Source organism: Girardinichthys multiradiatus, chromosome 20 (assembly GCF_021462225.1).
Source record: "Girardinichthys multiradiatus isolate DD_20200921_A chromosome 20, DD_fGirMul_XY1, whole genome shotgun sequence".
NCBI lineage: Eukaryota > Metazoa > Chordata > Actinopteri > Cyprinodontiformes > Goodeidae > Girardinichthys > Girardinichthys multiradiatus.
Window position 1 is genome coordinate 35,138,234 of NC_061812.1, and position 26,799 is coordinate 35,165,032.

The 26,799-nt window shown below is 40.4% G+C and overlaps 1 protein-coding gene across 1 annotated transcript; it reads right to left on the bottom strand.

Annotated features, from left to right (window-relative positions):
• Positions 1 to 71: 71 nt before the first annotated feature.
• Positions 72 to 24,955, bottom strand: LOC124856233 (paxillin-like). Its single transcript, XM_047346519.1, has 3 exons — positions 24,683 to 24,955; positions 321 to 496; positions 72 to 161 (listed from the first exon to the last, which is right to left on the bottom strand). Exons 1-3 carry the CDS (start codon positions 24,693 to 24,695, stop codon positions 72 to 74), a joined length of 279 nt encoding a protein of 92 aa, XP_047202475.1. The 5' UTR covers positions 24,696 to 24,955.
• Positions 24,956 to 26,799: the final 1,844 nt, after the last annotated feature.

The following is a 26,799-nucleotide window of genomic DNA, read 5'->3' on the forward strand; positions in this document are numbered from 1 at the left end:
TGTACAATAAAGTCTCCGCCATCTAAAGATTCAATCCTGCAGAGTTAATAAAAGCCCCTCGCAAATCATTCTTACCTGTAAACGTGGTCCTCTCCGCCAACGTGTTGGTTTGGACTGGTGCTTTCTCCAGACCAGGGACTTTTCAGAGCTGAGCTGAAGGACTGAACAATAAGGTTAGAGTCGGTTTCAATAATTCACCACTGACTTTACAAATGTACACTTTGTTCCTCAGGGAAGTCACGCAATTTCCTTGACTGAATAATCTGCATTCAAACAGCCTTGGACGTACAGAATAACACATACAGTCTGCTTTCAGTTACCTCTGATTCATCTACTCCATTCAGACTTCTCTCTGGCGGCACTTGAGATGGCGAGCAGATGTCTTGTTGGTAGTTCTGATCCCCAACAGGGAAGGAGTACGCGGCCTCGTCAGACAGGAAGAGTGGGCATTTAGAAATGTGGGATGTTGTGGACTCAAGGTCGGCCAACAAAGCATCTGTGAAAAAAAACCATCACAGAACATACTTAACTTTGTGTGTTTCTGATAGGATAATATTGATAGTGATCTTAACTTTAACAGTAGTACATTTGATAAGACGTGGAGTGTTTTAGGATGCTCACGTGGCACGAGTTTTTTTGCTGAATTTAGCAAAAGTTTACAAATTTTTTTCCTAGTTGCCATCAAAATAGGAAACTAGAAGCAGTTTCACCAATATTAACAATAGAGGAGCACTGGTGACCAGAATCTGACGACTTCCACCTTGATTGACCCTGACTGGAGCCTTGGACGTCGGAAACACAGCAAATTCAATCTTTTTTCACTCAAAGAATGTCTTGTCTTATGTGTCATATCTTAGCGCTACCAGCTAGCACACCACCAAACTCTGGTGTGAAAGTTGTTAAGAATGGTTACACATAGTTAGCAATTTTTAGTATTAGTGGTTATAAATAAGAAATCTATTTTCTACAACATATTTAGACACGTCTGCTGTTTATTCAGGCAACAAGAAAACGAGAGAGCGCAAGACTTTCAGAAAATAACAGGAAGGCTAAACTTCCTATACAGCAAAGCCAATCTGTTTTGTCCCTTTATGCTTCCAACTCCTGTCTGTCATGGAACATGCTGGGTTTGTAAATGTTGGCAGCCTTTTAAAAATCCCAGAGTTATGGTAAAGATCCACATTTTGTACACAGAGAGACTACTGTACAGTTATGCTAACTGTGCTAATTGTTAATATAACATGCTAAATCTCCGCTATCTAATAATTATTTCTTTGTTTGCTTTAAATTTATTTTAAATAGTACAATCCATTTTTACAGTGAATGCTCTCTCTCTGTCTTTCTCTCATACACACACACACACACACACACACACACACACACACACACACACACACACACACACACACACACACACACACACACACACACACACACACCCACACACACACACACAATGTGACATCACCTCTGTTCCTAATATAAATAATGAATTACCACTAGGGTTGTCAAAGTAATTGATATTTCGTTATGTTACATGATAAACAAATGAATTATTTACACATTTGTGTCAAGGTGATATAAATAGACTTATTCTTATTTGCCCAAATTGTCGACAGCAGAGCTGTAACAACAGAGACACTCAGCCCCCCCCCCATTCAGCCACACCTGACTCCTTAATCCTGTGCCTTCAAAAAATGTTGCCACGGTATCCAAAATGGTATTGAGTATTTTTCTTGTTTTGGTATGAAGTTTGAAACTTTAGTATCATGATAACTCTAATGCCGTTTGTGGCAGAAAGGTTAGAAAGACATATTTTGATAGCTGTTCTTATATTTTCACATCTTATAGTTCCCAAAGAGAAAATGGACTAGGCTAAAATCAGTAAGCGCAGGTCAAAAGCTTTAGAAAAACTCTAGATCAGAAATTGTCAACCAATAAAACACTTTTTTCAGTTTCAAAAGAAGCCATCAGGATCAGCATTAAACTAAACTGGGCCTTCTTTTTCCCTCCTCAGCTCCTCCTAAGTTCAAGAAAACCTGTAATACAAGTGTATAAATTAACATACAATCGGCGTTAAAAAGATCAAAACTTCCTCTTTTTCAGTGTATGTTAAAAGGATCTAAAACTATACTGTCCAGTAGTCCCTCATAAGGCTGTGTACTTTGTTATATACTCCTTGTGAGTAATGTTTAACTCATCATGCATTCTGGTTGCAAACCATCACCAAGTAATTACTGCTTCTTTCACAATCTGTCAAAAACCCATGTGCGCTGACATCAGAGGATTTAAAGTCATATAAGTTGAACCATGGAGGCTGTCAGAGCCACTCCTTTAGTTACTCAATGACCCTTCCCTGGCAACAGTGTTTAAAATCCAAGAGCACCAGTTCAATCATGCACAGATTTTCCATCTACAAGGTAATTTAGTATTTTGACACAAGCTAAAGAAAGCAGGTAAAAGGACAAATAACATTATAGAGGATTTGATTGAGAGCACATGGTGTATTACTGAAAACTTGTTTTAGTAGAAAGTAAAAAGATTTAGTTTCTGTGAATAAATCTCAAATGTTTAAATTCAACTACTGTCAGTTTTTCTTCATACTTCTTGACTGAGAGTCTAAGTAAAATGATTCAAGCTGTGTTTAACATGTATTGGCAAGGTGTACTCAGCAGCAAATCCCAAACAGAAGCCCTGTCCTAAAGTTAAACACTGGGCAGAGAGTTAGAAACTCAGCGTTTAAAGTTAACACAGAGGTGAGATATACCTTAGAAGAAGACAAAACTGTATACCGAAGAGGTGGAGAGGAGACGGCAGCGGAGAAAGAAGCAGCTAAACACAGTTTACAGTATGCCAGGCAGGAACTACCTCTCTTAACTCTACCATCAGGCTCAAGGGAACCCGAAAGGGTGAGAGCAAAGGAGAGGGTCGAGGCAGAGAGGGGAGGGAGGGGTTAAAATAAAAGCCAAGGGGATAAGGGTATATCCCTCTGCTGCTATGCCGGCTCTAAAGCAAGAGCTGCTACTTACACAAACAAGGAAGCACAGAAAGCAGTCTTCAGTGGGGTGAGGAATCCAAAATATGGTGAAAAGAAGAAAGCCAACCTCGTATCAATGCAGGCATGCCCATCTAAGGGAGTGGTATCACAACGGTGTGCAAGGGGTATAATCAGCTCCTCCTTCCCTCTGTTAGCACATGCTCTGACTAGGTTTTAGTGCCCCACATGCTCAGCCTGAATTTAACTTCTCAATATCATCGTTTCATGGTGTTGCTACCTTTGCCAAGTTTGTAAGCCCTACTAAACTTGAAAACGACAGCCAGGTATGCCTGTCCCAAGTGTCATGGTAACTTGGTTGTGCAGACAGAGCGGAGACACAGCAGAGGCTGAGCCACATTCATTTGGACCATCTCAGCTTTGACGCATTTATCATGGCTACCATGCCAGCTGACTGGGTGTCACAGCAGAGAGTAATTTCTGGACACAGAGGCCAGGGAGCACTCCTCTCTGTTTTATTATGGACACAGCACAGCGCTCTGTTTGCTCCAAGCAAGGCCCAGTAACCAGTATCAAGGTTTACCAAGGTTGTATAAGTTACAGTTTCAAAACTGTCAAACATTTCCCCCATACTGTCCTTAAGAATGGTCAGCTGGTGCTGGAGTCACAGTTTTTCCCCACCTGTTGGTGCACACTGCCGGTCAGCTGGCTGAAAGAATACCACTGCATTTTTCAGAGCTCCTTCAACTTTTCCGTTTCTAAAATCCCTACTTTTCCAGAATGATATTTGTAGCTTTTTCAGTCAGTTTTATATGACATTAAGGATTAGAACATATTTACCTAGTTGAGTTTTTATTATTTGTGGTTTATTTGCCCTCAAAATATGAAATGACAGTGTCTTCTAAATCAGGAGTGTGGTAATCAGTAAATACCTTTATCGTTGAGGCACATGACCGACTGGAACTAGAACAGCTGCTCCTAGATGGTGCTGAGAGGCTGTAAATCCAGCGAAAACTGGAGAGAATATTTTGTCTTGGACTAATGCTACATTTTGTTTCCCGACAACTGCATGAATACACAAATGTAATAAGAAAAAGAAGCCAACTAAACCCCAAAAGCACCAACAAAGACAACTAATAGATCCCGCTTTGGTATAAGGAGCAAACTCAACATTGTTTTTGTCATTTCGACAAATTTTGATTATTTAAAATCTATAATCTGAGTTTGATTATCTGAGATTCAGGAAAATGCTTTCAATCGCCATTTGATAGGAGTTTCAATTTTAACTTTTTGTCAAAAGTAAAATGTTCTGGGGAAGTAAAGGAGGCCTTCAGTAGTCAATGCAGCTGTCTGGGGTTCGGATTTGAACCCCAGACAGGTTGTCATAACACCTAATTGATACTGCTGCCAATGCCTCTCTGTGAGTTTTAATCCCTTGCTAAATGGTGGGGTAGAACCATCCACAAAAGAAAAAACAAGGAGAAATGTGTCAAGCTTAAATAAAAATAAAACCTACAATTTGAAAATGTTTCAAACCAGTACACAGACAGGTAGAGCTAGCAATGTGCTGAACCTCTGCTGCACCAGGAGAGGAACAAGAGAGTCTTCCTGTGTTAAAACCTCTGAGGCTTCCAATAAAACATTTCTCATGAGGTAGCTTCCAATTTAGGTACAGCACAAAACAGAGAAGTGAAAGATGCACTATAAATAATAATAATAATATAATTTCATACTTCCACAGGGCACAGAAGTATATTTGATCCTGTTACTCTAACTCTGAAGTAAAACGTCTCTTGAATCAATGGCTCAGTACTGCCTGTTTCTGATGTCATAGTAAAGTTTTACTGCAGCTGGCCGAGACCTCTGTCAACAGACGTTGGTCCAGATGGTTTACACAGGAGATGTTAATCAACTTAGCTGTGCAGCTGAACTGGATTTCACCCTGGTTACGGGGATTCTGCCGCTCTAATAAAATAAAATAAAGTTACACACAAATATGAGGCTCGAGGCTATACAGAACACACTGTTTAGGACTGGTTTCTGTGAGGGTTGTCATCCTAACAGCTGGAAGTTCTGGTAGAAACACGAGGCACATTATATTAAATGAGCAGCTTATTAACTTCAAAAAAGTGGATTTAGTACTAATTAGAATGGCGTACTCCATAGGTTGTATAAAGTTTTAGCTTCGGGCTGCTTTTGTTTCCAATGCAAAGTGTGCTCGACAAGCTGCAACCCATTCACAAACTAGACGAGAGCACAGAGGTGTGTCAGCTTCCTCTACCAAGTAAACATACCATGACACACAGACTCCAGAGCACGGCACACGTTTGGTCCCCAGTGACCAGAACTGGAACTGCAATAACATGAAACGTGAGAGCCAAGAATTAAAATGCACCACTTCAATTGGTCTTATGTTTTATACAGAGATGAAAAATCCTTTGGCACATGAGAACATTGTTAGGTTTTATTGTTTGAACTCCTCAATCTAACCTTTAAATATACCATCCTAAATCAGATAACATTATTATGGAAGACTGGATTGTTGTTGTTGGTCACATGTTTTGCATTGTTGTTCTGCTTGAATTTTCCCATGATCACCGCATCACAGATCCTCTGCCAGACTTGACATTGTGCATTAAGGTGCTTTTCAAAATATCAATCTTTTGTTTCAGGCCAGGCCCACCTGTGATGTTTGTTGGCACAAAGCCTAATCTTAGTCACACCTGACCAAAAGCACATGGTTCCATAATGATAGTGATGATAGGACAGAAATTATAATTATTTTTTTTTTTCTGGCAACCAGTTGGTGTGTAGGTAGCATCTAATGATTGTAAAGGAGACTTGGTGTCCCACTTTACTGTTTTTCAGTGAGATTGGTGGCAAATTAAACTTGTTTTAACCTTTCAGTTATTGCTCTGACTGAAGGTATGGGCAAATATAGGGGTTTAGCCATTTTCTGACTTACTGGTCATGCTCTGCTTTAAACCTAACCAACACACATTACATGTAGATCATCCTCTAGAAAACAAATTGCCACAGGCAGTTTTGTTAGTTTGTTGTAAATAATGTTTAAACTGAATATAATGTTAAAACAAACCAACCAGATGGCTGGTATGATTTTGGTTTGTCCCTTTGAGACACCATAGAGGGCATTAGTTTACAGAGTGGAGTATTGCTAAGCATTGCAAGTGAGCTCAAAGCACAAATATTTCTATTTCTCACTTTTTTTATTCTGATTTGTTCTTCAGTGGTGTTTACCCGTCTCCTGCATGGCTGCAACACATCACCTGAGGTGCATGAGAGAACTCTGCAAATGTTTACTTATTTATTTACTTTTAATTAGGGCTGGGACAATTAATTGGATCAATCGGGATTAATCGATTATTAAAATAGTCGTCAACTAATTTGGCGTTCGAATAATCGTTAACTGGAATATACAGATTCTGAAACATGGCTTTTGCTGAAAAAACAACCCACTCAGAGCAGTAAAAAGAGCCAAAACTGTACAACAAATATATGTTTTACACTTGGGAAGAAAAACCTTCTTTGTCTGTAAATATGCTCTATCCAGAACTTCTTAAGTGGCATAGTTTTAGCTTTATCTAAGCATTGTTCATGCTCTTACAAATGTTTTGTACAATTGCACCTTACAAAATGCAACAAAATGCATTGTTGTTTTTTTTATTTAAATATTTTATTATTTAAATGTCATGTTCTGAATACTGAATTGAGTTTTGTTTTCACATGTTTTTGCCATTTACAATGCATTTAAAATTCGCAATCAATGTTTGTTTCTTGAAGTATGATAATTTACTAAGAGTATCGCTTGTTAGATCAATTAATCGGAAAAGCAATCGCTAGATTAATCAATTGCTAAAATAATCGGTAGCTGCAGCCCTACTTTTATTATTTACTCATTAAACTCCAAGGCTTATACAAATTGTTTCAGTATTTAACTTCAGTTGTCCTAATTTGCAGCTAATAAGCATAGAAAAGCCTTCAGCTTTCACCTCTGCAACCCAAATGATGACATTCTAACTGCCACCTGATTTCAAACAGAGAGGAACAGTGAACAGATTAAAAAACTAGAGAAAAGACAAGAATCTAAGGAGGCTATTTGTGTGCGTGGCGCTCGCAAGCTAAATCCTCAAAGGCCAAAATGTGGGTTGAAACACAGTGAGGAGACTCCCTTCCTCCCAGATGAATGATGTGCATTTTAATTACACGGAAACTGCTTCGCATGGGGCTTATTATAGGAGAGAGAAAGTAAGAGATGAGATGAAGAGTGGGAAGAGCGCAGCAGCAGAAGAAGGGCTGTAAATGACAGGAAAAAACTAGGAATGGGAGGGGGTGGGGGGTGTAGGGAAGGAGGGAAAGGAAGCCATTTGAAGTATCTGAAGTATGTTAAAAGTGAAGGCCGAGGCTCATGTTAGATCAGCAGCACCTGGATCACTACCATTCACGGTCAAACAACTCTAAATAAGGATGAAATCTAAACCAAACAAACCAGGAGATGAACACCAACTCTACTCTTGAGAGTTTTGATCTGTTCTGGAAAACAACAAGAACATCCAAACAGGAAATTCTGCCTGAGCTGAATTCTGCACTCGCTGCACTGATCCATTATCACTGCTGACCACGGCATGGAGTCAATCAATGCTGTTTGCCACTCACCACATCCAGTTTTGTTCATTCAGCTCATCTGGAAGTGATTCATTTCAAGGAGCATTGTAACCAAATATAGGGCTTTACAGCCTGCAGGGGGCAGTGTTGAATTATGTCAACAACAGGCACACAGCTCACCGCTTCTTGTTCTTCCTCTTGGGGCTGGTTTAGAGGATAAAAAAGGCTTTATCTGCTAGGTTTGAAATGCTTTCTCTGATACATGCTTCAAATCCACAGGGGAACTGAGAGGATACATGTCAGCTGCTAGAAGCTGTCTAGAAAACACATTTACCCATGTTTCCTGACCCTTTTTCTACATCACCCGCTCCCATTCCTATCATTTCTTCCCTCTGATGTTTTGCAAGGTGCGCGCTGGCTGATATGAATTCCTAACGTGCCACAGCTCGTCTTCCACATAGGAGGGAAAGGGTGAAAAATGTGCACATCAGCCATGCAAGACACTGTGATAAGACAGGAAAGGAGAAACCTTAGCTGGAAAGAACAAAAAAATTATTAGCTCTAAAAGAGAGTCAGAATGTCATATTTAAAAGTCTCAAACAATATCTTATGTTCTTCTGCAGCTTTGAAATTTGACGTGACTGCCTTCTATGCTCTGCTGTGAAAGGATTGGCCTTTCAATGTAACACAAGCCGACAGAGCACCAGAAAGCGTGAATTCCCCATCAGGACCAGCTGGGCCCATATGCACTTTAACATTACGCAGCTGGTAGCCTGCGTTAATCTAAAACAATTCACCTGGCCTCCAGAATAACTACAATGGGAGCATGTGTACAAAAAGGTGCAACAGAAAGCAGGAGCACTGTGCACAGGTGGCTCCCAGCACGGCTGCCGACACATATCACAGACGGGCCGTGGCATCTGGACCAACTATAAATACCTCCCCACCTGACCCTGACCGCAGGGACGACAGACCTACAGTAGATGATTTATGAACATCAAAGTAGCAGCGGGCCATTACAGACCACCCAAACGGCCTGAGCCCCTGATTATTACTGCACCATTTTACACACTTCTACACCCTCAGGTTGGGTGTGAGCATGACTGCTGTTCACGCTCACGGCTGGTGAATTAGTGCTCTCACACCATGCATTTCCTGTATGCATCTGCATGTCCGCATTCTGATGGGAAATGCTAACAAAGTTTCACAACTGTTCATGGTTTGAGACGCTTGCAGTGCCTTTTTAGAAGTATTCATATCCCTTGCACTTTACCACACATTGTAACACAACTACCACACATTTTAATGCACATTTATTTGAATCTTAAGTGGGGGAGTGGCACTTAACTGCGAAGTGGAAAGGAAATGGTACATGTTTTTCCACTTTTTGTTTAACAAATGAAAATCTGAGAAGTGTCTACATTTTTATCTTCTTTACTCTGACACCCATAAAATAAAGTCAAGGTCTTCAGAAGTCAACCAACAAGTAAATAGTGTTAGTAGTAGAGCTGTGTGGGATTCTATGTCTGTAAACATCCAGCTGTTCTGTGAAGACTGCAGAGGTTTGTTAGAGAACAAGGAGCATCATGGAGGCCGAGGAACGCAGCAGACAGGTCAGGTATCTCAGAACATCTCACAGAGCAGCGTTTAAGCTATCCTCCAGAAATGGAAAGTGTTTTATTAGTTTTATATAGGTTAATTTCAAATTCTAACTGATTCTGGTGACAACTATTATTTTTATGGTAGCACCGGACTAGGTTCCAATGTTTTGTTTAATTATGTAGTTTTTCTTATACGGTGAATGACAATAAACCAACTAAATAAATGGGATAGAATGGCACAAATGCAAATCTTAGACATGCCATTCACGAGAACAAGAGATCTGAAACCTGCATCTCTGGAGCGGCATGCGGTTCTTTAAAACTCCAATACTAAAGTCCACAGCAGTGTCTTTTTATATTTAAACTAGCATTTATTTGTTAATAAATAAAACTAACACACCGTTTTCATGTAATACATGGTGGTGGCAGCATTATGCTGTGGGGATGCTTTTTGTCAGCAGGGACAGGGAAGCTAGTAGGAGTTGATAGGAAGGTGGACGGAGCTAAATACAGAAAAACATCCTGAAAGAAAACCTTTTTGTTATTACCCTAAACATACAGCCAGAGCTACAACAGATCAAAGCAAGTTAATGTGTTAGAATGGCCCAGTCAAAGTCCAGAACTATGTCCAACTGACAATTGGTGGAAAGACTTAAAAATGTATGCTCACAGATGCTCTATATCCAACACGACTGAGTTTGAGCTATTATGCAAAGACGAATGGGCAAATATTGATACACGATTTTCAAAACAAGGCTTAACTATTTTACATATTTGTAAAAAAAATAAAGTTTTGAAATTTTCCTTTAACGTCAGATTTATGTTCTAATCTGCACTGGTCGGTCACATAAAATCCAAATAAATAACCAGAGGTTTGTGGATGTAGCACAACGATGTGAAAAGGTTAAAGAAGCGTGACTACATTTCTAGCACATGGTACATATTGTATTTGACCGTTTAAAACTGGACTGATAAAAAAATGAACTGGTTTAATACTTTCAGTGAGACCAGTGGTGACTTGTTTGTCAACTGATGATCTGAAGTGGTCTGAGTGAGCTCTGTGAAGCCTTATGGCAGCTTTTAGCGTATTGATCAGTTGTTCCTCCAGGGACAGTTGCACAAATGTTACTTAGGAGGCACACTGAAAACACATCACCAATAGTGCAACATCCAGATTCCTAAACAGCAGTCACTCAGGTTCGACTGTGAAAAAAGTTCAATAAAACAAACAATGAAGAATCTGAAGATCAAATGTACAGTTTAAATATGCACCAGGGGTGAAAGATATTTTTTTCATGAGTCTTGGTGAGCTTTAGCAACCTGGTCACCATCATCTACCATCAGGTGTGGGAATCTCCCACAGTCGGTGTACACTCAACTGGAGAATGTGTTATTGACAAGCAGAGGGTGAATGCATGGCACTTCATCTATGGTGATCTACCAAATACAAGAGCATCTCAGTAAATTAGAATATGATTAAAAAAACTCATTTCTAACACTAATCCAAGTAAAAAAGGGAAACCTGTACATTATATTCTGTAGAATCATTACATACACAGTGATACATTTCAAGTGTTTATATCTGTTAATTTTGATTATTATGGATTAAAGCTAACGGCAACCCAAAATTCAGTTTCTAAGAAAATATTGCATAAGACCCATAAAAAGGATTTTTTTTTTCGTTATAAAAATACAGTTACGGAAAAGACCGCTGACTTGACAAATATTTACAGTCTCCACAAGGAAGGTGAGCCACCAACGGTGATTGTCAGTAATCATGGTTGTTCAGATAGTTCTGTATCCAAACATATTATTGGAAAGTTGAGTGGAAGGAAAAAATGCAGTAAGCAGTCTTTTGCAGCATAACTGCCTGCATACATGGATGTTACGCTGACAACTGCTAAGTCTAACCATTTTCTTTCTCGATGACATTCGCCCACTCATATCTGCAAGGACATTACTATGGGGGAAATTTACTGTAAATTTGCACTTGCAAAAGCAGACTTATTAGGAAGTTAGAGGTGGCAAAGACACAAGCAGATATGTGTTAAACCCACATTTTCGGCTGCAGGTAGTCAGTTTGAAGTCACTGTTGTTTGTGTCGCTGAAACTGAATGACTAATGTATGGGGGAAATTTACTGCCAAAAATCAAGAGCACATATTTTCAATTTGAGAGCAGGATTTCAATCTGCTTGTACTCAAACTTAGTAATGCTTGAACTGTTGATAGAAACAGACGTAAATATTAAACTACTGAATGTTTAAAATCACTTATTTCAGGATAGTTTGAATTATCCATTGTCATTGTACTTTGCTGAGTTGAGCTATACATTGAAGTAGATTGACCTATTTCACGAAATTGCGACGCACACCGTACGCATAGAAACACTTGCTTCCAGATTTTGCTCCGTGTGACTTGTATCAGGGAAGTAGCAACACAGGTACGCTCAGTAGAAGGAAACAAGCGCACCCCAACTAAGCCTGTGACCTAGTATTTTCACACTGTCATTCTATTGGCTGATTTGGTTGCTAGGAGATGATAAGACCTTAATCTGGAAGAGAGCAAAAAGAATTTGCGAGCAAGGACGAAACTTGAGAGCTCAGTTTTGATCCGAGCAGAGAGCACGGAGGATGAACCGAGCAGGAGGAGAAATTATCTATGCAAGAAGCATTAGATCAGAGCGCAAAAACAAAGATTTGAGAGAAAACAGAGTATATTTGAAAGAAAGCAGATGTTTTGAGTGCAAGCATTACTAAGTTTGAGTACAAGAAGAATGAAATCCTGCTCTCAAATTGAAAATATGTGCTCTTGATTTTTGGCAGTAAATTTCCCCCATACATTAGTCATTCAGTTTCAGCGACACAAAAAACAGTGACTTCAAACTGACTACCTGCAGCCGAAAATGTGAGTTTAACACATAGCTGCTTGTTTCTTTGCCACGTCTAGCTTCCTAATAAGTCTGCTTTTGCAAGTGCAAATTTGTTTTTAACCTCAATAAAAAAAAGCTACATTATACATGGCGTCAAAGCAAGCTTTAAATTCAGCGTATCTTTTTCTTTTCAGTCCTGTGTCCTATGGCGACGTTGCATCTTTAGAATCAGAAATAATGTTAAAACATTTTATTCATATTTAGCTTTTTACAGCACAATTCATAAATTTGAAAAAAATCAATAAGTGATGCATTTATGGAGGTTTTTTTGAGGGACAGGTGAGGACCACAGCTGTGGTCGGAAACTTTGTTCTAAAAAGGTGCAGACAGGATCAGAGCAGACAGAACCAAACCTGTCAGTGAGGTAGAGAGGCGTATCTACTTATGGAGGTCTTTGTTGCATGCACGGGGGGATTGATCTAATGTAGCACAGGAAACTAAATGAGGTTTGAAAAGAGCAGCCAGTTAATCTGTGATATGCTTTTGTTCTTTTCCAGAGATTTCTTAGACCACATGTTATCTCCTTCTTTATTTTGCTGTTTTAAGAAACAAGTTTCTGAAAAGTTGAGGTTTTAACCTCACATATGAATACTAGTTGAATTTCGCACTGAAATACATTCAATTTAGTTGTTTTGACATGTACTCTATGGTGGTTTTACATTTGATTAGTGTTAGAAAATGTGTAGTTTCCTTTATTATATCAAGTAAAAGCCCTGTGTTGGACAGGTAACATGTCCAGAGTGCACAGGGTCCAACCCCACGACCACTAACAGGATTAATCAGGTACAGAAAATGCACAGATGGATTGTTTATATATTATTTTACACAACAAAATGAAAAAGATGCCTTATTAAAAAGGAATAACAAAACAGAGAAAATATATTGCCTTTTCTCAGCCCCCATTTCCCCACAAACAAAGGTTAATGCAGCCTGTATGTCCTGAAGCCTCCGTGTGGTTTACAAGTTGCCTATTTTGGGCCTCTATGTGAACCAAACAGAGGAAAAGGCCGTTTTTGTAACTAGCTCTTTAAATTTAACTCTTAAAAGCAACAAGCACAATCTAACAGAGCTGTTCTTGTGTGGTTTTGCTGGATTTCATGATACATGAGAAAATACTGTATGCACTAGCAGAAGATAACTTGAACAAAATAGGCTCAGTTTACTCAATCTCTGATGGACCCTTTTATCAGGAATGTTTGCAGTCAAACTGAAGGGATTTTCATGAGTTGGCCTGAGAACTTCTTCAATAAATGTATCTTAAGGTGAAGGTATTAATTATTAATGGGATGTAAGAAGCAACAACAGGGAGAAGTACAAGTAAAAGGCTTTAAAATAAATTCACCTTTATGACAGCAGTGCAATCTCACCCTGAAACTTTTAGAAAGATTCGATGTTTAATTTGAGTACTTTTATTCAGAAGAGTTCAGATTGTTGAAGAACGTTTAATTAGTAATCCTTGACCCTCTGTTTCACTGGGGTATAATTGTAGTGTGACACGGGCTCATTTCCATTGGCCCCTGTTTAAAATGGAAAAGACAAGAGAACATGTCATTTTAGTGAGGCAGATGTGTGTTAATTTGCGTAAATCAGAGAATGGCTACTCACCTAAATGTGTCCATATGTACAGTCAGAACAATAATTTAAAAAGTTTAAAACAACTGGAGGTAAAAAAATCTTCAAAACTCACTGCTATAGAACTGCACCAATAGAAGACCTTGTTATTTTAATGCATCTTGCACATTTTTATCAGCGGTGCCAACAGCTGTGGTAACTTGGTCCTTGAAGCTTCTATAAGTCATACTTATAATGCCTTGATAATGTGTTTTACCCCTTTACCTGTTCCGCATTTTTCACATTACAACTACAAGCTTAAAAGCATGCTATTTGGATTTTATGTGCTGAACCAACATTTTTCTTCCACTTCATAAATTGCACACAGCAGGACTTTATTTACAAACTAGGTGTCTTAAAGTGCCTGTGACATGTTTTTCCCACAAATGCAAAAATTGAAAGAAAGCATCTTAATATTGAAGAAATTGGGAAGTAATTAACATAACAGGATTAAAGACGTGATAAAAGACAATTGTCAAAATAATTTGTGTCAGCAGCCGATAGTCTGCACTATTTTCCAGAAGTGAAGAGGATCAGAACTGCCAGGATAAAGCTGGAAAACCGAGGAGGGGCAGATGGGCTGATCCCACCAAGCACAGCCAGTTGTGATTGGAGTACTTGCGCAGATCGTGCAATAAAAGCCAGTGATAAATGAGGTAGCAAGTCCAAAACAACTCATTCTGTGGAAGTTAAACCAAGTTAAACTGCTTCATTTTTCGTTTTATGCAACCATATATTTTCATGTGTTTTGTTCTGCAATGGGTGAGTACACTGAATGCAGCGAAGCTATATTGGTTGCTTAGTTTAGTGCATTTAATGTTTAATTGCTTGGTTTAAAATACCTTAGTTAATCCAGTAATTGAACTAATCAATCTAACATAAACAACTGCTAGTATATACACGTGTCTATATAAATATATGTGTGTATTTATTAAGGTAGCGGGATCTAGTCTGTCTTTAGGGAATAATTTCGAAAATCTGCATGTTCTGCATGTGCTCTGGTTGTGCTTCAGCATCCGGCAAAAATAGACTCTGGTCGAATGAGATGGCGTCCACACGTCGCAGCACTTCTGCTCTGCCATCTGATGAAAGCTGACGGTCTTCTCCTGGCTCTGTTTCGTCTCTCTGTGATAGTGACTGAAATATATCTGAAGAAATATCTGATTCTCTGCTGCTCTCTGTGTTGCTAGCCATTGTAGCAGCAGTCAGTTTACCTGCAGGGATTCCCCTTTGACATCATAAAAGATCGCAACAAAATCGCAAAGGAGTAGTCTGGAAATGCCTTTTTAGTGACATTTATGACCATATATCTCAACAACTTTTCATTTCAGTGACATATATTTATTTTTTAAAACTTTTGGATCAATGTTTCCTTTCCATAAATGTAATTGGATTTATCATGAAAATTCAATGTCACAGGAACTTTAAGGCAACTGATCACACTGGCTTTATTTTGGAATAAAAGAGTAAAGGGAGCTGAGCACACACTTTTTAGGATTTTATTTAAAAAAATATAAAACCTTGTATTAATTTTCTTCCACCTCACAGCTATGCACCAGGATCTGTTGGTGTGTCACATAAAAAACTACCTTGATGTTATTGGGTATAATGGAAAAAAAAAGTCTTCAAAGGATATGAATAGTTTTGCAAGTTAATGTACTACTTGTGTACCCCGCCTCTCGCCCAATGACAGCTGGAAATAGGCACCAGCCCCCCAGCTACCCTGCGAGGATAAGTGGGTAAAGACAATGGATGTGGAGGATGTTGTTTCTGTGCGAAGGATTCATCTTGGTCTTGTTCTCTAAGCTCTGCTCAGAAACTGAGTTCCTTTAAACTACATTATGTTAACAGGTATTTTTTTAAATGGAGATTTTAAACCAAATGCACTAAGGGGGAGATTGGGAGGAGCAAAGAGCTCCAGAAAAGGACTGAAGTGGATCTTTATCTTGTTAAGACTTTGTTTTGGATGAATTACCATCTGAGGGGGAGATTGGCGCTCAGTTTCTTTGCTCCTTTAGGTGGGTGGCCTGCTACAGCCAAAATGCAGATGCTTGCCTGGATAAAAAGATCGATGGATGGTCATTTTGCAGTTCTTCTAATCACTTCTGGCTTTTCTGAAATAGGTCACAGCACCAACATACAAGCAACTCTTTGTCTCCCCTCCAGCAGCACAGAGACAGAGGGAAGAAGATGGAAAAGAAGAGTCTGAAAGCTCTGCAAAGAAAAAATCGTTGCCCTGGAAAAACATTCAGCCATAGCCCAGGAGTGTGTTTGTGCTCCTTTTTCTTCATACATATAAACATATAAGTATCATCAATGCTGCCATAAACTCCAACGGCCTCTAGAACATTTCTTCACTAATATCTCTTTAAACAAATCAGAATCTGATTTTAAATCCAGCTGTAATCGCGAATGCACACTCCCTTCTCCTCCACCCGCTTTGTTTCACAGTTCATCAAAGGCTCGCTCTGTGACAGCTTTATATCCCAAATAGGGCCGCAGGAGCAGTGTGTTAGCGGTTGTTTAAACCTGCCACAAGCCCAGAGGAAACCTGCTGGGCTGCAGCTCATTTCCAAATAAAGCAGGGATGTGTTATCTCAGCCTGCAGCCACAGCAACCATGCAAGCTCTTTGAAAAATCCCAATTACGTACCAATTAGTGGAGCGACTGGAAATAAAAAATTCCTCGAGGTGCATCTAAAAGGCCATCTGACAAGTGTGAAATTTGCAATTGTGATTCATTGTAGTTAAGCAGAAAACCGTGTCTTTTTCACAAGCGTTAGAACACAGCACTTGTTATTCACACAGCGCCCAATCATATGTTGCAATCGCTGTGGCGTCATCATTCTCGCTGTGAAAACCATCTTCCAGCTGTTTTGCAGCTTGCACCAGAGGAGCAGCAGCAACGAATCAACGGAGCCGTCAATCACTGGAAAAGATGAGAAACCCAACAACAAAGCAAGGGGGGGACGCTGCTCTCGTCAGAGAGCAGCAGGACAGAGGGAGGTCGATAACCGCTTCAGGCATGCAGCAGAGTGTATACAAAGATGCACAATGCAAAATGTGTTACAAGTGCACCTCGCTTTGCTTCATTTCGTCATGGATAACAAGCTAAACGAAGCAGTTCTGGTTGCCTGGAGGGACAAACGACAAAGCTGGATGGATTTCCACTAGGAAGTCAGGGTTGGATGATGCATACCTACAAGTTGGTGTGACTCACTTCATGTCTGGTCTGCACGGACGTTGGATTGCAGCAATGAACTGTGGCTGCCACTGCAACACTGAGGTTACTGAGGGCGCCTCCTATCATGACTGATGATTTTTGCTAGAGGCAAAGGTGCCAAAGGAAAGGGGTCAATGTGCTCAGCTGGCAGAAGGACAAACGTGGGACATGGCACACTATATACAGTCCCACTGAATGCTTACACATTTGGTCACATTACAGTCACAAGCCTCAATATATCATTGTGATTTTATGTAACAGACCAACACAAAGTGGTGAAAATTTGTGAAGTAGATGGTTAGAAGGAATTCCCAAACTCTGCAACCAAAATTGTAAAAAATGAAGCATGTATTTGTATTTAGTGTTCATAAAGAGACAGACTTGTGAAAATCTAAAAGAAAGTAGCTTAAATCAGTGACAAGAGGAGCATATGTGTATATATTCTTAATTAGCTTTAGGTCTGGACTTTGACTGGGCCATTCTAACACATGGCTATAGTTTGATCTAAATCATTGTGGCTCTGGATGTATGTTTAAGGTTATCCTGCTAGAAGGCGAACCTCTAAGCGTTTTTCAAGTCTTTGCAGCCTCTAATAGGTTTTCACAGGATCACCCTGTAATTAGCTTCATCCATTAACTAACTACTCTGACCAGCTTCACAGTCCCTACTGAAGACAAACATCTCCACAGCATGATACTGCAACCACCATGTTTTACAGTGGGGATGGTGTGTTCAATGTGATGTGCACTGTAGGTTTTTCACCACACACAGATTTGGATGCAGACCAAAAAGCTTAATTTTGGAAATGAGCTGTGGATCTCTGCAACTCCTCCAGAGTTACCATGGACCTCTCAGCTACTTCTCTGAGTAATGCTCCTCTGCTTGTACAGTGCACTGTATTCTGTTTAGGGGTACATAGTTAATGGGTTGAATATAAATGCATATGTTCTGTAGTGTGTTGGTCTATCCCCTTAAATCCAGTAAAACATAATGAAGTTTGTGGTCATAATGTGACGTAAAACATTGAAGGGGTGTGAATGATTTTTGCAAGTCACTGAATAGCTATGCCTATCAGGATCTTCAGGATGCTATGGATTTCCTTCATACCTAGCCTTTATTAAAATACTTGTATGTACTCATCATCTTCTGCTTTATCCGGGACCGGATCACAGGGGCAGCAGTCTTAGTAGAGACACCCAGATGTTCCTCTCCCGAGACACCTCCTCCAGCTCCTCTGGGGGAGCCCAAGGCGTTCCCAGACATTGTCCCTCCAGCGTTTCCTGGGCCATAACCTGGGCCTCCTCTCAGTGGGACGTGCCTGGAACACCCCCAGGGGAGGCATCCAGGAGGCATCCAAGACAGACGCCCGAACCACCTCAACTGACTCCTCTCGACGTGGAGGAACAGTGGCTCTACTCAGAGCTCATCCCAAATGTTCCCCCCTCCTTGAACTGCCACCTTAATGTGGTGTAAAGGTTTGAGTGCTTGAATGATCCTAGAGGCTATGTTGTCCGGGGCTTAAATGCCCCTGGTAGGGTCTCCCATGGCAAACAGGCTCTGAGTGACTGGTCAGACAAAGAGCAGTTCAGAAACCTTGATGAGGACTATTACAACAAGGCACGTGACCTCGCCCGGTACGGTGGAGCCAGGGTCCCACCCTAGAGCCAGGCCTGGGGTCACTCCTCGAGGGACCCGGGCGGGCCAAGCCTGAACGAGAGACGCGAGGCCATCCACCAGTGGGCCCACCACCTGCAGGGGGAACCATGAGGGACCACTGCAAAGAGGATGGGGCAGCAGACGAAGGTGAAGACCTCGAAAACCCGATCTCTGGATGCTATTTTTTTATATATATTTTTTTAATAACCATTCCTTCCACATACAAATATCAACCCTGGCTGCTGTTACAGAGCACTGGTCCCATGAGAGACAACACGACGGCTGGCCGAGCGTCGAGCTGCTGCTGCTTAGTCAGCTACCCTTACAGAGCTGTCTGTCCACACCAGCAGTCTGTGATCATAGTCGTGCTTAAGTTTGGGCCTGTGTGTATCTCAATGTGTGTGTATGTCTGTCTATTTATATATATATATATATATATCATATGTTTCTAAGCCCTGTAGCATTTTGATTTTCAAGTCAAACAGACGGACAAACCCAAAAGGAGATACTGTGTCCTCGCTTTGGCTCCTGCTCTGTGTGTGTATGATTTGAATGTTTCAAGCTCTGAAAAACGATCATACAGTGCAGCTGGTCTGCTGCAGCTTTAACATGAGTCACTGTAGAATCACGGGCTTTTTTTCAAGCTTCAAAGAGGAAGTTAACTCATACGGAGTTTTTTTTTATGAGAAAAATAACCTTTGCCTCGACAGCTTTTGCCATCTACAGAGTCAAGAAAATATAGGAATAGTATATATAGTTCTCATGTGGTTTCTTGTGACAGGCATTAGCTCGCTTGGAGTTTTCTATGTGTTAACAAACTCATCAACTGATATTGACCATAGTAAACTAAAGGTGTGAAAGCACCTTAAATGATTAATTCGGAGGAAGAATTATAGGGAGCCATTTAACGGAAAACCTAGAGACATGTCGGCCGCTACGACACAAAGACTTTGGTGAAGGCTGGTCATTTGGTGCTTTTGTCATATTGTACCTTTGCCATCAAAGTTTCCTGGTTTTTGCTGCAGGGTGTAATATTGTACCACACCGTTATTGTGTTGATGAAGTATTTGTGATGTATTGTGTAGCCCTATTTTGCACCCAGCTTTCCACCATGCATCAATTCGTTTGTTATGTTGGCCTAAATCTTTTATTTAAAAAAATGAAATAAATCTTAGAAACTAAATATCTTAAATCTCTTTTTGTCTTCTAATTAATTAACTAGACTTATGTTGATCCTTTATTACCTCTAGACCAGCCAGGGGATGCAACAATCTTCTGAAGGAGCTAATCGACCCAGAGTCGACTTCAGCAGGTATCAGGAAGGCTGAACACATTACAGCAAAGCTGCTCCCTTTTATTCTTTATGCTTCAACCTCTGTTTGTCATGGAACATCCTAGATTTGGAAATAATGGCAGCCTTTTCAAAATGCATGAGTTAAGGTGTGGTAAAGTCCAGGAAATACACACAGAGGAATCGGGTACACAGTCAGCAACACTAGCTGTGATAATCATGTTAAAGTCTACAATTAGTAAAACTCTGGTGAGCAAATGTCTCACAAGTTCCATCAACACCTTTGTGTTCAAAAAAACCATCATCTGTCTGAGGTCAGTCTTTCTAAAGCAGGTAAAACACATTCGCCTGCTGACCAGTTATAGAACCTTACACCACATTTAAGTCCTAAAACAGCAAAACGGTGACACATCCTACAAACTAAATGTCTGCCTGAAGAAAACTAGAGGATAGGGAGTTGTTTTATCATCTTAGACATTATTTTGTCACTAAATTGATTTAGAAATGTTTGTAAGGATTCTTTACAATGAAAAAAGAAATGTTAAAGAAATTATATACTTTTTATTGCAAAAGAGAAGTTTAAGCTAAAGAGGAACTAAAGCTAAAAAAAAAATCTAGCAGACACTCGTACTATAGTGAAATGAACAGTATCATGTTCTATCACCCTACCACATAATATGTGATGATAACACATCATACCGTAAAACCAAATGCCAGCTAAGGTTTTAGTGCAGGAATAAATAAAGCTTCTTACACTAAAAACAAAACAAAATCCACTCCTGCATAAATTAGTGAGTTCCAGTTTGATGCCGAGCGTCGAGAAAAAGTAGAAATGTTCACATGACGGGCTTTAGATGTTTCCTTTGGTCTACAAACAACAATACAAACTATATTTAGACCCATCTGAGTATCTGGGTTACTCCAGATCTCATGCTAAAGAACTCCTCTCCTCTCCCCACTCCCACAATGTGAGTGACATTTCCAACGCTGAAGCTGCCGTGCCGACAAGCCTCTTTGCTCACTTCATCTGAAACGATGGGGAGTGGCAGTGAAACACGTCAGAGAGAGAGTGGCACGACGGTTACTGTATTTGCAGGCTTATAAAGCCAGCTATAAAAAGGCAGAGCGACTCAAAGTCAATTAAATGAAGTTAACTTTTGGGGGGCTTGATATTCGTGTCTTGTCGGTGCAGGCCCAGAGCGGTGAAGAAGGAAGCAGCACTTGGCAGGGCTGACAACTGAGTGTGGGGTCAATTAAAGTTTCCCTGAAAGCAAGCCTCAGCCTCTAAGTTGTGAAACCCGCAAGTACAATATGAAGCACAGATAACACAAACTCACACCTGGGCTTATTAAAACAAAGCTTTTTGCAAAGAACAAGGTGATTATTGCACCCTTTTCATTCTGCCTCCAACTGATTCCTTTGACAAAGACTCATCTCCTTTCCTACTAACTCTGCTGGCTTTGGACTGTCAATACATCGCAGGACTTCGGTTTGCTGCATGGTTTAGCCACAGGAATGATGGGGAGTGGGAAAAGAGAGGGTGCGGCAGTGTAGCGTTAAAGGTGGATAAATATTGGCTGAAGTCCAGTTTCTTTCAATGTTAGTCTGATCTACTCCAAAACCCTGCCTAAAGGACCAGCTCTGCTCTGCAAAAAAAGGATAAAACTAAAATTCTGAGGCTGGGAAAAGAACTTCTAGGGTCACAATCTCGGCTTTCATTAGAGAGCTGCTGGAAGGATATGGGATTTGGAAAGAAAAGGTAATGGAAAGTGGGGAACAGGGCAGGGAATACCTAGTGGCATGTTTCAAGGTGCTGCTGCCTCAGCTATCTAGATGCAGTGCTCTAAGTTTAAAAATAGGAGCAGGTTTTGCTGATGGATTTCCACGGTGCTTCACTAAAATCCCACCGGTTGTGCTTTAATCTAAATCTCCAAAACAGATTTTAAATCCTCAAAAGACATTATTCACAATGAAAGAGCATGGACCAGTCGTCTGTTTGTGTGTTACATTTCTGCGTCCTTCCTAAACCGATGACAGAATTTACAGTCCTGTGACATGGTAATTACACTGGGTTGTGTAACACATATTTTTGAAGCAGCTACTTTAGGGAGAGCCCTGTACCAATGTAAGCCGAGAAGATGCCCATAAATACTGACTGGATATAGACCAGCCAATAATCCTGGGTCTATCTTACTCCAACCTCTCTTAGCATCTTTACTTGGTATATATCCAGCTGGGTTTGTCCCAGAGGCTGAAGCTAACGGCTAGCTCGACCCAAAACAGACTTTAAAGGTCTTCAAGGAATAGTTTGGTAAGGTTCTGTGAAGATAGTACTAGTCTGTTTTAACTTATTTTTCCAATTAAAAAACAACTCAAACTGAAAATGATTACATTTATAGGATACAATACTATATTATGGGACATTAACCGTCATGTACTTTTCTATAGTAACGCTGTTCAGCTGACAATAAAGGTAAAGAAAAAAACGTAAATCCGCCTCTTGTGGAAGCGTTGATGCTTATTATGCAGCAATACAGCGCTGCCTCGGACAGATATGATATATTTCAGTTTAAGTTGTTTTAAAAATTGTTAGAATAAGCTAACAGGACCACCGTTGGACAAGCTGTTAAGACTTCAACTTATTCACCTTTCTACAAACTCCATGCAACATTATATCAGAATACCTGTCATATAAAAGTCAACTGGTATAAAAGGCAAAAATATAAACAGCACCTTCACCAATTTTAACTCTGGCTTACTTTTCAACCTGGTGGTTACAAATGCTAGTTTGACACAGGAACATCATTGGTGCACTTTCTCCTACCTCCATTCCCTGCTTAAATCATCAGCTTCTCTGGATATTACCATCCAAAGCAAACGTGATGATGGCTTAAAGGTTCATAACATAATATTTACATTAACCCCCTTAGAAGGCTCCTCTCAGACCAGCCGTTAGATTCAGGCTCTGGGATCAACTACTCTGGATTTACACTAAATGAAGCCATTGGGAGTTATTTGCTCCAGGTAAGATATTTACTGTTTATAACCATTTAACCTTTGACAGTTTTTTTAGCACATGAACTCAAGTCCTGAAATGCATTTCATGGATATCCTGCTAGACTTATCCTGACAGTCACCGGGGGGGGGGGGGGGGGGGGGGGGGGGTGGGGGGGGTGGGGGGGGGGGGGGAGAGCGTTCCAGTGATGAGAGCGCTGTGGAGAAGGGTTCAAGTTTTTACATTAATTACTTTGCAAAGAAGGAAGTATGAGGTTTTTCTCATTGCGTCACTTTATAACCACCCACTTCATGTTTGGCTGTAAAGTGACAAAATGATACAAGCGGAAATGTGAAGAGTATGGTGTGCAATGTATTTAGTCCCCTTTACGCTGAAAACCATAAAAAACTGAACAGAACCTTCTGGCCTACATGCTAAATGCTAGACGTGGCCTAAACCAAACACTGTTTATTCCCCTGAACACACAACCTCCACAAACAAGGTGGTGGCAGCATCATGCTGTGGGATCGGTTTCTTCAGCTTGGACAGGGATGCTGTTCGGAGTTGATAGGAAGATGGATGGAACTAAACACAGGACAACTGTCGAAGAAAACATGTGTAGAGGGTGATAAAGACTTGAGACTGGGTCAGATGTTCAACTTCAAGAAGGACAACAATTCATTAGAATACTTCAGATCAAAGCATATATGTAAGTTGGAATGGCCTAGTCAAAGTCCAGGCCTAAATCTAAGAGAAATTTGTGGCATGACTTGAAAATTTCTGTTCACAAACGCTCTTCATCACTTCTAACTGAGTTTGAGCTATTTTAAAAACAAGAATAAGCAAATATTCTCCAGTCTACAGATGAGCAAAGCGACAGAGATATACCCACAACACTTGGAGATGTAATTGCCGAGACAGGCGTTTGCATAAATCTGACTTCTGTCAGTTAAATAAAAATGCACGGCAAACTTTTAAACATTTAAATTGTAAAGTAAGAGAATCCACTTTTACCTTGTGTGGATATGTCATAAAAGCTCCAAGAAAATGTGAATAGTTGAATACTTTTGCAAGGTATTGCATAATTGATAGATGTAGCTGAAAAGGAAAGATCTGCTTTGTTAAACTACAGCAAGAGGACAAGTGACAGCAAGAATAAAGTGAGATGGATTAAAGAGCATTCTGCCGAGCTTCCCTGTCACCATAAGCTGTCCCCTCAGGGTTTGCATTTAATGCTGTAACAAGGTGTACTGAGCTCTCCTGGAGTCATCTGTCTGTCCATGTGGGCGCAACATCACAACAACGTTTTCTGCAGAAATCCATGTTATCCAGCATGCAGCATGGGTATTTATCGTGACCACCGCCAGGATTTATCGGGTTACTCTCCTGTCCAAATGATTATATTTCCTGTAGGGCTGAGGATAAATAAGTTGAGGTAACATAACACCAGGCTAATCTGATAACTTTCCCACATCACCGCCAACGCAGCACGGTCACCGTGTTCACACAAATCTTTCAGCTTATAAACACCATAAAAAGACGATCATTTCGTTCATTATCATAAAAGCTGGTGTTGATGCGTTCTCCTTTCTGAGTCCGTCTGCGTTGCTTTAATTCAACCCAGCAGGACCGCTGAATGCGACAGCAACATTGGCAGACTTCCTGAGGGCTAAAAAGCCCGAATATTCGCAGCATTATGACCGTCTCCGTACGTTCAACACGCTCCTTTAGTGTTGCGCTCATGCAAACAGAACTTACCTAAATCATCCATGGTGGACGCCGGAAATGATTCCAGCGATGAGAACCGGACCGGTCCTTCTCCCTGACGGACAAAGCTGGACTAGAAAGCTGCCAAGCTGATTGGGCTCCGACGGACGCCGAAAGCTTTCAGGATGAAAATTTCTCCCGCTGGACGCAGTGAAGTTTTCACGTCCTCCTCCTGCTGCTGCTGCTGCTCAACAGACTCAAAAACCACACATAAACAGCAGCACCCCCCACCCACACACACACACACACACACACACACACACACACACCGCAGGAGTCCTCTACGGTCCACATCCAGCCCCCCGCTGCTCCAGCAGACCCAACTCAGAGAGGACAGCGGCATCTAGCGGCACAGAGAGGTACTAACCCCAGACTCAGGTTTACGACGCTTTGTAAGCGTTTATCATCCCTGGACTTTTCACTCTTTATCCCGTTATAAAATGAGCGTAGATATTCAACCCATTTTGTTCTAATATCTCATAATAAAATGCTTTGCAACTAGTTGCCTTCAGAAGGTATTACTTTGTAGAGCCACCTTTTAGTGAAAATACAACTGTAAGTCTTTTGGGGCATGCCTCTTTTAGTTTTGCAAACATATTTTTATTTCTCAGACCCAGCCAAATTGGTTGAAGAGCGTACATGAACATCTCATGCTGCAAACTGGGCTTCTTATACAGCTCTCTTTCAGTAGTGGTTTTCTTCTTGGAACTCTTTAATGAAGGCCACGTTTCAACTAGAAATTAATCTGTCAATATTTAATTCTACCTTAGCTCTGGATCTCTCCATCTCCTCCTGAGTTACCCTCGGCCTGTTTTTGCTTCTGGGGTTAATGCCGTCCTTGCCCAGCCTGTCAGTATTGGTGGATGTTTATGTGTTGGTAGGTTTGGGGTTGTGTAATACTCTTTGCATGTTCAGATGAAGGATGACGTAGTGTTCAAAGCCTATTGCATATGCATTCCATTTTTGATCAGAAGGTTTTGAGCTACAGCTCAGAAATGTCTCTAAAAGTTTAAATTGTGGTAGTGCTGGAGGTTTCAACCCCAACCTTAAAATCCAACATGGTTGTCTTGCGGACAAAACTTAGTGATTGCCATGGTAACCAATTAATTTGCACTGCTGATTGCACTTTATTTCTCCTATTTCACACACTGTATTATACAATCTCCTTTAGGGAACATGTTTCTGCAGTATTGAAGTATTCACATAGGGTGTCTGTGGGGAATATGATGGGGGTCTTGGAGGTACAGAACAGATTCACAGAGTCAATTATTACTGATGAAAAACCTGATCTGAAAAAGAACAAATAACCTTCTCCAGCACTGAAGTTAACCCAGATTTTGAGCGTGTGTATGCTGGCAGAAAACTTTTCCTGAAAAACGAAAGTTTTTGAAAATTTGGTGAAAGCCGAAAATTCGTGATCTAACTGTTGTAATGTGAAGATGTGTTAAAGAAACAAATTCAGTATGTCCTCTTATTATTCCTCTTTAAAATGATAAGTCTGAATCTTCCCCCAGCCCATGCTCAGGGGAATGTAGACAGATAAAAGGTTGCAGGGAATATTCTGCACAGTGTAGCTTTCCGACTTCTGTTTGAGCAGAAAAGTATAAATAAAACATGGATTTTAAGAAATGTTTCTTTCGATTAAAATTTGTTTTAAAGTGTATTGTAATATTTTCTTCTCAGAATGACAAAACTCAATATCAACAGTTGGAGGAGGAGCTGTGAAGCACAGGCTGGCAAAAATATGGGGCTTGAAAAGCTACAGCCACACGTATAAAACCACAGACCAATAGTGATCATGTACATGAGTGTACTGTTTATTATCGTGTAAACAGCATTCAATGCTATAAAATTCACCAACCTCTGCAACATAGTGATTAAAGGTAGAAGCAAGCTGAGACAAAAGAGACTATCCAGCAGGACATTTGCACTAAAACAGCAGACACTCTATGTAGCCACAAGGTGGCAGTAGCTATAAAATTATCAGGTCTTGTTTTTTTCTGTTTTATGCTTGGAACATCTGATGAAAATAAGAACATCTTTCTTCCAAACAGGAAAAACTGAAATCAAACAGAATACATGCTCAATTTACTTTTAAAATCGGCCTT

Excerpts from the sequence above, each read along its gene's own strand:
- LOC124856233 (XM_047346519.1), bottom strand. Across the intron at positions 162-320 it reads ATGGAGTAGATGAATCAGAG|TCCTTCAGCTCAGCTCTGAA; the intron begins GTAACTGAAAGC and ends CTTATTGTTCAG.